The sequence below is a fragment of the Chlorocebus sabaeus genome, chromosome 13 (genome assembly GCF_047675955.1).
Source record: "Chlorocebus sabaeus isolate Y175 chromosome 13, mChlSab1.0.hap1, whole genome shotgun sequence".
In the NCBI taxonomy this organism is placed as follows: Eukaryota; Metazoa; Chordata; class Mammalia; order Primates; family Cercopithecidae; genus Chlorocebus; species Chlorocebus sabaeus.
In genome coordinates, this window is record NC_132916.1 from 18,089,809 (window position 1) to 18,103,103 (window position 13,295).

The window sequence follows — 13,295 nt, forward strand, 5'->3', positions numbered from 1 at the left end:
TTGAAAGGACGAGCTGAGCCATTCTGATCTGTTTCTTCTGAGTGGGAAGCCTGGAATTCTGGACCCCATTTTGTGGCCACTGCACACAGAGTGCTGACCTGGAATAATTATGCTCTGGTGGTCCTCTCCACAAGGGGCTCTGGGCATGCCTCAGGATTGTTGCCCTCAGGCAGAGGCAGGGCATGCATTGAGACTGATCCCAAACACCCCTCCTCCAGGCCCAACTTCTGGATGCAGCAAGTTCTGCAATTAGAGATCCATTATTTGGTCTCTCTTTCCCTCTAAAATAATAATAATAATAATAAGTCAACACAAAGAAGAGGAACACATCAGATTGATGTATCAGATTTGTTCCATCAGATTTGTTTCAGATGTTATTATTTTGACGCCATCCAGAAGAAGAATTTGAAGAAAATGGAAAGCTAGGCAGTGGGAATGTTGGCAGCAGGTAAGGGAAAGGTAGACAGCAAAGAGAAACTTCATCTACTTTATAAACTGCTCCTTCCATTCAGCAAATTTAGAGGATAAAAGACTGTTTTGTTCAGATTGGAGATTCAAGGGGGGAAATATTACTATTAAGATTATTGCAACATAGCTTCGATTGTTTTAGCTGCAATCGTCCTGTTGGGCTTGGACTTCACTGTTGTTGAAGAGAGACTGTGTTTGACTTTGCTTGGATACCATAAAATCACAACAAAATAAATTCTCCTGCATGCTACCAGGCAACACCAAGATCTCTTACACCACGAGGACTGGTGGCCAAAGATGCAAATGGCTCCGCAATGTACAGGGTGCATACAGTGCATCTGAAGAACCTAAAAGTGGTTTTTAGAATAATCTTAATAAGCAGTCAAGAATTAAAGATGTCAAGCGCTTTCTCAAGAAGTTTAAACTTTATAAATAACATTTAAAAAAATCTATAAAGCCTGACCAGTCTTCCTCAAATTAAGTTATTTCCTACTGACTTGGCAGCCAAAACGGTTTAGGATCTTTTGGAAGTTGATGAAAAAGGAGTCGGCGGATTTTGCTCTTTGCTCTGCATCACGCCCTTCCTGGGACCATCAGGGAACCTCCCAGTCTTTCAGGATAGGTTCCGCTCAGAAAGGTCACCCGGGCAATGGAAACCCCGGGCAAAAGTTAGCTGGCAGGACAGCGCAGCTCCTCCAGGCAGCGGAGGCAGCGCGTCCCGGCTCTCAGGGACATTTCCTTCCCACCTCGACCCCCGGGAGGTGGTCCTGGTATGAAGGCTCGCTGAGAGGGTGGGTCACAGCACAGCTTTGCAGCCGCGGAGAAACGCCCAAGGCCGTGTATCTCCAGGAGGTAGGGAAGCCTGCGAGCCTCCGGGTCCCCGCCCCCAGCTTTCCACGCACCGGCGCATCCCGGAGACGGGCGCTGGGCTCGGGGCACGGAGCCTGGGAGGGGGTGTGGCGGACCAGGGCGGTGCAGGGACCCTGACCAGAGGCCCAACCGGCCTGGCCGACCTTCCTTCCCGACAGGAGCGGTAGCTGCGAGGTGGGGAAGGCGAGGGGGGAGGCCTCACCCCACAGCGTGCAGCCGGGAGGAGGAACCGGTCGCGGAGGGCGGGGAGCCGGGCTGAGCAGCCCGGCGCGGGAGTGAGTGTGGGCGAGCCAGCCAGGGTGAGAGCGGGCGCCGGGCCGCGGCCGCCGGCCGCAGCGGGCTGAGATTGTTGTCCTCTGTCACCAGGGCGGCTGGGCTCCCGCAATCCTGCACACCGCGCCCGATCCCGGCGACAGGGCGGGCGGACAGCAGCGCATCCCCGGGGTCCCGCCGAGCCTGGGCGCAGCGAGCCGGGAGGAGGCGTTCGCTTGCATCGCCTAGCTGCTGGGAAACTGAACGAGGCCGAGAGAGAAGGTAAAAGAAAAGACAGAGACTGGGAGACAGGGAGAGACAGAGACAGGGAGAGGAGAGAGAGGTGCAAGACGAACACATTGCAGACAAATTGTCAGCAAGTTTGTGCCTGCACGCTGGGGCTCTGCGTGCTTGATGGGAGGGGGTGGTAGCAGTGATGTGTGTACGTGTGCGATACTCATAGATAAGGAGACTAGGAGGTTGGGGAGCCTCTTTGCATCTCGTACGTAGATGTCCCTATTAATATCCCCCTCTCTGAGTTGTCATTTCCGCTTGTGGCACATCCCCTGGGCTCCAATGGTGCAGAAGCAAAAGGCAGCCACCCTCTTATTGTGATGGTCGGTACTGTTGCTACTATCAGATGGGAGAGGTAGGGCGTTGAACAGATTCTAGGAGCCTCCCTTCCTCCACCCCCTGACTATTTTTGGAAGGGCTGGGGGGAGGGAAATGGCTTGAAGGCTGCGCGGAGGCCCGGGCGCGTCAGACTCCAGCGGCGCTGTCATGGTGCAGTTGTTTCCCAGCAGAGCCTGCATTGGAGGGCAAGATAACTTTCATCTCCTCTTTGAAAGATACGTTTCACATAGAGATCTTGCATTGCTGGCGGAGGAGTTCTGGGAAATGGTGGTGCACAGGCGGCCAGGTGCATCGCAACGGGCAGGCATCCGTGCAAAACGAAGCAGCCATCAGCCGCACAGGAAGGAAAGCCCCTTGGGAAGGGAGGCTGGGTGTGCTGACTGGGATCCCAGGCTTTGGATGCTGGAAGTTCTGCCCCCTTCCGTAAATAGAGTCAGGTCCAGCCCAGAGGAAAATATCAGCAACGAAGCCTTAGCATCCCAGAATGTTCACTTCTGAGCTTTTCTTTTTGGGGTGGAAAACTTGTATCTGAAATGTTCCTGTGAATGTTAAGAAAGTTAAAAATTAATTATTTTTCTCTTCTTTGATGCCCATCCGTTTTTCGTCTTGATCTGAGAATGACTTTCCCAAAGACACATTCATATACAGAAGCCAGACCTATGCAAGGGAAAGTATAATAATTTTCAATGAACCAAAGGTCATTAATATGACCTACATCTTCATAAAATGCAGATTTAATCACAAGTCATGACGATTGTTCTTTGAGAGGCTTTTTATTCCCCATGGTGAAAAAAGATTTGTAATATGGATAAAAAGTACCTGACATCACCAGAACAGTGTGACAAAATGCATATCTATTTTTTCTTGTCTGTTCATCACTTTGTGGCAGATTTAGAACAAAATGTGAGAGATCTATACTAACTTAGTATGTTTCATGTTGAAGATTAAGAAACAGCTTCAGACTGACCCAGATAATAATATTTGCTAGGCTTTGAAAATATTTGCCTAGCTCTTATTTTATAGACTCACTTTCATCTTTGTGAACTAATGATTTTCACAAACTGGTTTTCTTCTGTCCTCATTGACCTCATTTAAGAACTCTTTTTTTACTTGATTCCTTCCTGCCGGGGAGTGGGGATTAGAGAAAGCTAGTTCGCCATTTAAAAATGTTCAAGAATTGTTTGGTGCTGCACTGGGCCTACTTTCTGATAACTATGCTGCGCACACAGCATCTTGGAAATGAAAGGAGGCGTGACTGTCACAGGATGTAGGAAGCCCATAACTGGGCAAGGTTGGTGGCATTTTCACAACTCCAGCTCTAGCTACTGCGGCCACACCCTGTGGTCTGAATGTGACAGGCATGCAGGGCCCAAACACCTCTGCAGGGTCCTCTGTGGGTCTGCTCTTAAATGTGTACTTCCTTGTGGTCTGATCTAAGGAGAACTAATGTTTGGCAAGGCATGCAATGTATATTCTAGCAAGGGATGGAAAGAAGGTTGCGGATGTCTTCGGGTGTAATTTATACTTTAGGCTTACAATAAACAAAATTTAATTATGACACTGAATAGCTTTCATGCTGATCTGCTATACACTTTGTCTTTTGCTTACTTGTTCATATTCTTCTAGGGAAAAGATCATTTCTTATTGTTACTCTGTGTAATTCATACTACTGAATAAGAAACAGCATTGTTCCCTGATAACCTGCACACACATATTAGTAGTATACTTCTATTAACTCAAAGATGTCCCTGTTCTTCTCTACCTTTTAGCCATCTTAGTGTTCATTAATTAGTACCATTATTAATGGGTGAATAGAAAAAAAAATTACATTTAAAATTAAACAGCACATGAACTCTCTTCAGCAAAAGACTTGAATAGAAGGGAAACTGAAATTTATTCATGACTTTAAAAATTTTGTTCCATAGTGGGCTTCAATATTAGTGCTATTCTTATACATGTTTAGACATTTAATTAAGTAATGCCTGTGCTTCCTTCTGTTGTGAATCTGTTTAGGTATTTATGTTCGCAGTTCATTTTCTTTTTGGTTAGAAATGAGCCACGTTGTCTCTGGTTGTCGCGAGGGTTTGAAATTTTCTGCAGTAGTTTCCTAATACCTAGAAATTCAGTCGCATTGCTTGTATATATTCTTGTGGCTTAGTAGTATTTCTTCAGTGCTTTTCTTAGTGTATTCCTTTTTAGTAACACAAACAAGAAACTGATTCAAGAGCCAATGTCCATTCTGCCAAGAGACAGAAAAAATTGAGTTGTGGTATTTCACAACTGTGCTTTTTCACAGAGTGATGTTGAGAAGAGTATGTCTTTCAGCTGGGAGCATCCCAAATAGCAGATAGTCCAAATTCCCTCTGTGTCCTGAATTTAAAAAAATGCAGCAGATGGTTATTGATTGGGTGGGTGTTTTTTTTTTTTTTTTTGCTTCCATAGTAGCCTGGACTTTTCCATTACAATACTTGCCCTCCTTTGTTGTAACGTTGTTTATATCATCTTCCTGTACTGGCACATAAGTTGTAAGAGGGGCTTGTTTCTCCTGTTGACTGCTGTTTACTCAGTACCATGGTCCCTTACAAATAGCTACTCAATACATATTTATCGTGAAATAATAAATACAGGAGTCTTACCTTTCTGCTAATTATGAGGTGGATGTATTTAGCTGCATCATAATCTTAGTTCCTTCCCCTGGAAAAATTTGGAGATGGTGCAGGGACTATTTATTGGTATACAGCCCATCAGTGTCCACCAAATTCTCCCATTCCATCCCAATGCCTAGCTTCACTCTTCATTCCCTCTCCTTCGTGCCCCCGCAGTATCCTGCACCTATTAAAACTGTTTTATTGATCTTGGGAACAGTGAGTTCATTGATGTTCTGGATCTGCCTCTGGTGTTCTGGTTCTGTCGTGTCCATGGCCAGAACACTGCTACATAAACAGTCAACTGGAGGATCTCATGACCTTGCACCAGTCGTTGTTTTAGCTGTGCCTTGTGCTGCCATTGGTTTTGGAACTGAAGAGCACACTTGGGAGTACCTCTGCATTTTAGGGTCATCTCTCATGTTGCAGGTGGAGAAACTGGGACCAGGGGAAGGAAAATTGAAACTAGTATTTGCAGAAACTCTGCTACATGCCAATCAATCTGCTGGAAACATGGCATACTTATTTTTTAAAAAATTAATTTAAGCAGGATAAAATTAAACCTAATTTGGCATAAGTATACCTCATTTTACAGATGAAGAAAGAAGGACTCAGAGAAGCTCATTTTCTTAAGCCTGCGTGCACAGCAAGAGATAGAATTCAGATTCAGCTCCAGGTCTTTCTTAGTCCAAAGTCTGCTCATTTCCTGGTACCAAACTCTCCTCCAATAGGTAGTTGTTGAGGACCTTCAGGCACAGAACCAGCTCAAAATCACCCAACTAACTGGGATAAAGTTTAGCCTAGAACTGATATTTCCTAATTCCCAGTCTCCTTTTACTAGCTTCTTTTTATTAACGTCATTTTGAATTTCTTCTCAAATCATGTAATAAGATAAAGTGTTAGTAAAAAGCAAGAAAATCATGATTTCACAATATAGGAAATATGTGTACATGTGAATGATGAAAGCAAAATGTTTAATGTCTGAAAAAGGAAGGATATTGCATCCACTTTTTTTTTGCATTGAAGAGGAAGAGGTTTTGTAGGGATTTTCTCATAGATGTAAAGTATTATGAACTTGATTCAATGAAACAAAAAATATATATCAGAGGCCTAGGATGTGGTCAAGGATATACTTGGTGTCAATGAATGAGATTTTGTAATGTTATAGCCTTTATACCAGTGAAATGTTCACAGTTTGTTTAGAGTGAGGTAAGACTAGCAGTAGTGAAAGGTAGAAGCCAAATTGTATCTATGATAGTGTGGATTACTAGTGTTAGAGGCCTCAGTGGAAAATAATGGTGAATGTTGGTTGGTGTGTTTAGGAAAAGCTTCAAGTGGTATGCGGATCCTGGGTTAGGTATTTAGATTTGTTCAGCTGAAAGTGTTCTTCAGAGGGGTGATGTGAAGGGGCAATGAAGAAATTGCTCCTGAGTTGTTCCAAGATATGAGGCATGAAGGGGAGAGTGCTTGGCTGTAAAACCTATGCAGCACCTCTTCTGCTGCGCTCAATTAATGGATCCCAAATCCTGAGAGTCATCTGAGACTCCTCAGATATACACCCTGGAAATCCCACCTATACCCACCCCCACCCCGGGTGACCAGTCACCAAGTCTTACAAATTCTACTCTCTAAAGCTGTGTTATATTTGATTCTCCACTCACTCTGCTCCCTCTGTCTGATTTCCGTCTTTTGTCATCTTCCACCTGGATTCCTGAGATACCTTCCCAACCGATCTTTCTGGATCTTCCAGTTTTGTCCTTCTCGAAAACACCTTTTAAAAAACCATAGCTAGAATAATCCCAGTTATACCTTCTCACTTCCAGCTTAAAATCTCTCAGGGGCTTCCAGTTGCCTGCTAGGGAACCAGAACCAAACTTCTGAGCATAGCACTCAGGGCCCTCTGTCATCCGGACACCACCTCACTCTCCACCCTCTTTTTCCAGAATGTCACCTTGTAGAGTTTCTCAGTGTCTGACTGGTGGTAGTTCCATGTCCCAGTCATGCTGTTACTCATGCCCAGGCCTTTGCTCAAGCTCTTCACCCTGCCCAGGATGTGTCTTTCATATGTTTCACCTGAGTGACTAACCCATTCACCGAGACTCAGCTCGGTGTCTGTTCCTTGCCAAGGACACCTTTCCAGAACACCCACACTGGCATAGCCGCCATCCTCTGTATCCTCGCATCTTGGTATTTGCACTTAGCCCTGGTATTTTTATATTTTCTTTTCTATGTTTTATCTCCCACTGTGTCCTAAGCTCCTCAAAAATAGTCTCTGTGTCACATCCACCTTAGTAATCCCAGCACTGAGCTCTGGCACTCTGAATGTGTTAGTTATGCTGTGAAAGTAAAACTGGATGAATAGTGGGCACATGCAGGGAAATTCTGAGTTTAATGTAATGAGAGAGAGAGAGAGAGAGGGCGTGCACAATATTTCAGGATTAATCTACCAAGCTATGTGAATGTGAATTAGAAGAGGATAGAGGCAGAGTGATTTCTGTTGCAATGATTTACTGAAATCCCTTTTAATTCCATAATTCTTGATTGAAGATGGGGACTGTGTGTTAATCATCTGTGAGCTCCAGTGCTGAGACCGGCTTGGAGTGGGGTATCTGAAATGAAATGAATGTCTTTAATATACATGCAGATACATGATATACATAATAGAGTGGTTGATGGATTGATTGATTTCAGAAAGGTTTATTTTTGCATTTGAAAACCTAACTTCCTAACAGCTTAGGGGAGTCATTTTTAAGGTCCTTCAGGCACTGTTCACTATGTATTATTCTCCCAAATTAAGATAGCTTTTGTATGTGGGCAGGTGGAATATTTTTCCCCAGGAGATACAGGCTGCTAATGGGCACACAATTCCAGCAGGGCTATAGGTATGTGTGTGACAGCCCAGCCACAAGTAATTCTTTCTCCACGAAGCCTCCCTTGGAGAGTCACCCACTGAGAAGTACCTCTCTAGCCTATAAGACACCAAGTTGGGTCCTACTTCTACTAAATACTCCTTTCAAGTAGCCAAGAGAAGTTTGCCTCTATCTTTCCTACCAATGACTGCTGTTCACTGCATCACTGTCCTGTGTCTTGGTTAGTAATTGCTTTCTTGCTCCAGTACATCCTTCTGATGCATTGCACTTGGAGCAGCAGCAGTGTGCAAAGGTTTACATCCCCCCCTTTTTTTTTTTTAAGATAATAGGCTAAAGAGCATATTACTAGCTTTGCATTCATACATCTGACCAGATACCAATATATAATAGTATTAGCAATGCCATTTTACAATAAATTGTAATTCATAATTTCACTCTATTACTTAAGAAATCCTTCATGAGCAGTGCTTTTTTATGGACTATAATCCAAGTTATAATATAATTTTTATAGCACTCACAGACTCCTCTCATTTCTTTTTTCCTTCAGGAAAGTGGACCATCTCACATGTATGAGCTTTCTTTAGGAGTTTTGCTTTTGCCATTCTCCCCTTCTTCCCCTCTTCCCCTATTCCTTTTTTTAACTTTCATCATCATAACCTAGAAATGCAACGGGGACTGTGGCCGGGTATGGTGGCTCACGCCTGTAATCCCAGTACTTTCGGAGGCCGAGGCGGGCAGATCACGAGGTCAGGAGATCAAGACCATCCTGGCTAACACGGTGAAACCCCGTCTCAACTGAAAATACAAAAAATTAGCCGGGTGTGGTGGCAGGCACCTGTAGTCCCAGCTACTCAGGAGGCTGAGGCAGGAGAATCGCTTGAACCCGGGAAGTGGAGGTTGCAGTGAGCTGAGATCACATCACTGCGCCCCAGTCTGGATGATAGAGTGAGACTGTCCCAAAACGAAAACAAAAGCAAAAACAAAATCTTAACCAACACAGATAATTTAGAAGGAAAATGTCCACTCTGCTTAGCTCACCCCACCACTAGCCTTACAACTTTTGAGTCTTTATACCTAGGGAGGAGAAAAACTAAATCAGACCCATTTGGCTTCTAAAATTGGAGTACTTGAAACTCAAATTTTTAGAATGAAATGGTTTTTACATTTATGCTGTTTTAATTCATCAAATTGGTATGGGAAACTAGGATTTGGTCCTATTCCTGGAAAGTGTACAACACAACAGAGCAAAACATGTGCAAAGCAGGCTAAATTAGCAGATAAGAGAATCTGTGCATATTGAAAACTACAATGGAGTGTTTTCAGTATAAGGCAAGCCACTTCATAGATCAATGGAAAAACTTTACAGTTTAAAAAGAAAACATAGAATGAAAGTGAACGTTTCTTCTTTTAGCAACCCAATTTTATTTTATATATCTCATTTATGTGTTTATTTTATCAAATATCATGGGAATTCCTAACACTTGCACAGTACTTTATAGTTTATAAGTGCTTTTCACTAAGTTGTTTCACTTGATAATAGACCAGGCATTCAAATTAAATAGAAATATTTCTCCTTTTAGCACTGTGGTGACCTTTGTAGATTGTTTTTTTATGTTGTACCTTTTCTTTTATGTTTTTCAGGTTCTTCAGTTGATTTAAAAGGACAGTCTTAAAACGAAAGAAGAAAAAGCAGTTCAGTCTTTGGGAGAGCTGCCTGCTTGTTGACTGCTGCAAATGCCTGGAATTCATTTATGACGGAATAGATCTAGAAAAGTCCAAACATGTTTTCCAGAGTGGTGTAGCCCTGTGCTGCCTCCAGTGAAGAGTCTCTTGGTGTTGGCTTTGTGCTTCTGGAGGGACCATGGCAACCTCCAGAGGGGCCTCCCGGTGTCCTCGGGATATCGCCAATGTGATGCAGAGGCTGCAAGGTAAGGGGAAGACATTTCAGGGTTTAAAAAAATTTAAATACCATCTTAACCCACAATCAGTTAAATTTTGTTTGGGGTTTTACTCAGTTTCATGGAACTATAGCCCAGAATGGGATGGATGCCTTTTATTCCAGTGTTTTCAAACAGGGGCATGCTGTCTTCAGATGCTATCTTCTTTACATAGAAGGAAAAGATAAAAATACAGCTTTTTTTTTTTTTTGTAATTTTGTGTCTGCATTGGCATGTCTTACATGTTATTCATTGTCCAGTTGGGAATTAAGAGTTATTGCCAGATGTACTGCTGCTGTCATTCAGTAATACCAGTGACAATACATTCCCCAATTGTCTTGATAGATTACGGACAAGTTGTGGACATGTAACTATATGCTATTGTCAAATAAGTGAACCAGTGGCATTTTCCAACTAGAAGACCCTTGGATATTTTTTTTATATATATATATATATATATTTTTTTTTTGGAGACAGAGTCTCGCTCTGTCCCCCTGGCTGGAGTGCAGTGGCGCGATCTCGGCTCACTGCAAGCTCCGCCTCCCGGGTTCACGCCATTCTCCTGCCTCAGCCTCCCAAGCAGCTGGGACTACAGGCGCCCGCCACCTCGCCTGGGTCGTTTTTTTGTATTTTTTAGTAGAGACGGGGTTTCACCGTGTTTGCCAGGATGGTGTCGATCTCCTGACCTCGTGATCCGCCCGCCTCGGCCTCCCAAAGTGCTGGGACTATAGGCGCCAGGCCGATATTTAGAAACTTTTTAAGAAAAATGAGGCAAAAGAGGCCCAAAGAGATGAAGCGATGTGATGAGATGAATGGTTCGTGGCAGGGTACAGACTAGTCCTGTATCCCTCAGTGGTGCTCTTCTCTGCTTTGGATTTTCTTTTTAAGATGGAATTTTGCTCTGTCTTCCAAGCTGGAGTGCAGTGGCGCTATCTCGGCTCACTCCAACCTCCGCCTCCCTGTTCAAGCGATTCTCCTGCCTCAGCCTCTTGAGTAGCTGGGATTACAGGCATGCGCCACCATGCCCGGCTAATTTTTGTTTTTTCAGTAGAGACAGGGTTTCACCATGTTGGCCAGGCTGGCCTCAAACTCCTGACCTCAGGTGATCTGCCTGCCTCGGCCTCCCACAGTGCGGGATTACAGGCATAAGCCACCGTGCCCAGCTGCTCTTCTCTGCTTTCTAGAAGAGAACTAACAGGGAAATGCTATAGAAACTCATAGGTGAACAGATGCTAATTGTTAATTTTCTTTACATTTGTGTTTGTGTTTCAATATTCCTTGAAACACAGATAATTATCACCTGTAGTTATCTAAAAATATTTTTTCTTTGTCATAATCCTAATGATATATTCATTGCTTCGTTGTCAGAATTCTAATGATATATTCAATGTCATAAGCCCAGCCTTCAAGTGAATGGTTTTAAGGTATAAAAATACCCCAATTTAGAAGAGTTTTGTGCTAGTCTTTGCTAAGAGAACTTAAAAATAATGTTATAGCTTGACTTTTAGGTTTTCTAGTATCTCCAACAAGTGATCATTGTGGTTTCGCACAGTATCAGTGATATTAATTTGTCACAGACCCACTTTCTTTGCTTACAATGTATTTGCTGTGCAGAGCAGTGATTTCCAGTTAAGCATTCTTGACCTTCAGATACATACCAGGCTCTCAAATCTGGATATTCATGACCCAGAACGCGCTCACAGCTATAGAAAATCAGGATATTGATGGAACTAGGAGTTTCTCCATGTCTGTCCAGAGACCACCAACTTGATTGACAGCTTCTGTCTTCAAGTGACCTCCCTACGAATGTTTGTCTGCCTGGACTGGTTTGTGATGCTTCATTGTAAGTGGTATGTGTTTCCTATTTCTTGCTGACCAATCCTTCATGTCACGCCAGAAAGAGCCTTGTTAGATAAAAGATCCTTGCTGAATTGGGTCTAGATCTTTTCCATGGGCTGAAAATTTCTCTGCTTGGGTCTGCCCAGCACCCAAGGATCTCAGATTTCAGTTGTATATTGTCACCTGGGTAGATGCAGTGCTGAATTTGAGTTCCATTCCACTGTCTATGTTTGTCTTGGCTGTTTGTCTGAGGGTAAATTACTGAACCATTTTGTGCCTCAATGACATCATCTATGAAATGATGGAAAGGAAGCCTGTGAATCCCTTACAAAAGTGTGGGGCAGATAATAAGGTAATAAAGCAGATTTTCCTTTGAGTATATTAGATGTGAACATTCTCCGCATGACATACATGTTGACCATAAGTGAAAGTTACAAACAGCAAATTTGAATAAACTCAATCAGAATCAGACTGTGTTCCTACTAACACTCTACTCTTCATTCTGACATTAGTTTGAGTGGAAGTCCTTTTATTAAGATAATTGGGTTAGGGGTGAGAGGAAAGTGAAGAGTATGGATAATTTAATGTTGTGTTTTATTATGTTTTTATAGTAGATTTAGTTTTGCTTGAGAAATCTGTGGCGTGGATGAAAGAGCTGTGCCACACACACACCAGGCGTGTGACAGTGGATGCCTTATTTAACATCTACGTGTCTAGGTGCCCCATTTGCAAAATGTGGATTGCTCCCATCTGCTTAGCCCCTCTCAGAATTGTTGTGAAGCTCGATGAGATAATTTACTAAAGGAGCTTTAAAAATGATAAATTCTGTGATATGGTGAGTCATTCAAATAGTCATGGAAGAAAACTAGGTGAGAAGGCACAGCTTGATAATTTGTTGCAATTTTTTCCTGCAAATTTTTCTAACTATCCAGATTTTTGGAGGAATGTTAATCGTTTTGTATACTCTGTGCTGTACAAAACTAGTCATTTTATTACATAACGAAGTAACTATACTTATTGCATTAATTAGCTTTCCTTTCTATAAAAGAGAGAGTTATAAGGTGGCATAAGGGTACCTGACAAAGTTAGAAGAGTAAGCCTTAAAATTCAGAAGACAAAACTCCTGAGCCCGAGATACTTATCCCCAGCCTTTGGTATCAATTACTTCATGACTATAGGTTATGTTGGCTACAAAATGTAAAGTCTGTACTGCTACAAAATATAACACATCTAGCCTGCATCAAAGGAAACTCGGTGAAATGGCAGGAAGTGAAAGTGATCTGGTGAGTGTGTCTTAACAAATTGATCAGCTGGATTAATTCTGCTGATTCAGTTGGTGGCGTGCAGGTCTCTTGCTCTCAGTTGTCACTGTGCATATTTACTACTGCTTTAAGTCCAAAGAGGGGCCAATCTCCACAGAAAGAGGAGATCTGTCCCCTGTCAAGGGTATTTAGTAAAGCTGCTTACCTGCTGGAACCTCCAAACAAGTGCCCAAGATCCTAATAAATGGAGGGCTGGTGTTATTGCCCAGATAATGAAGACAAATTTGAAGAAAAGTAAATTTCCATTAGTGTAAACAGAACCAGAGTTGCTAATTTTCAAAGTTTAAATTCATAAGAACATTCTCCTAGAATCCTTTCTCTTTGTCTAGATATATATAATGAGTAACTAATGTGTTTGGGGTTTTTTTCCTCCCATTTTTGGGTTTCATTGTCATTTCAGACCTGTGCATAACTAATAAAGAGCATGGAGCTTTGAATAATGGCAACTTGGCATTACTC

At 42.8% G+C, this 13,295-nt stretch overlaps 1 protein-coding gene across 14 annotated transcripts in view; it reads left to right on the forward strand.

The window, feature by feature from the left end:
* Positions 1-1,145: 1,145 nt before the first annotated feature.
* The window catches only part of SYNE1 (spectrin repeat containing nuclear envelope protein 1), a 527,413-nt gene continuing 515,263 nt past the window's right edge, over positions 1,146-13,295 (forward strand). For 8 of the 14 annotated variants that reach the window (XM_008007604.3, XM_008007606.3, XM_008007607.3 and 5 more), the window contains exons 1-3: positions 1,168-1,320; positions 1,705-1,872; positions 9,380-9,666. In XM_008007604.3, the coding sequence (XP_008005795.3) occupies positions 9,600-9,666 (67 nt within the window). In that variant the 5' untranslated portion in view covers positions 1,168-1,320; positions 1,705-1,872; positions 9,380-9,599. Of the gene's footprint in view, positions 1,321-1,433; positions 1,513-1,704; positions 1,873-9,379; positions 9,667-13,295 lie in introns of those variants that run through there. The other 6 variants (XM_073022331.1, XM_073022333.1, XM_073022336.1 and 3 more) reach the window with 4 other exon arrangements.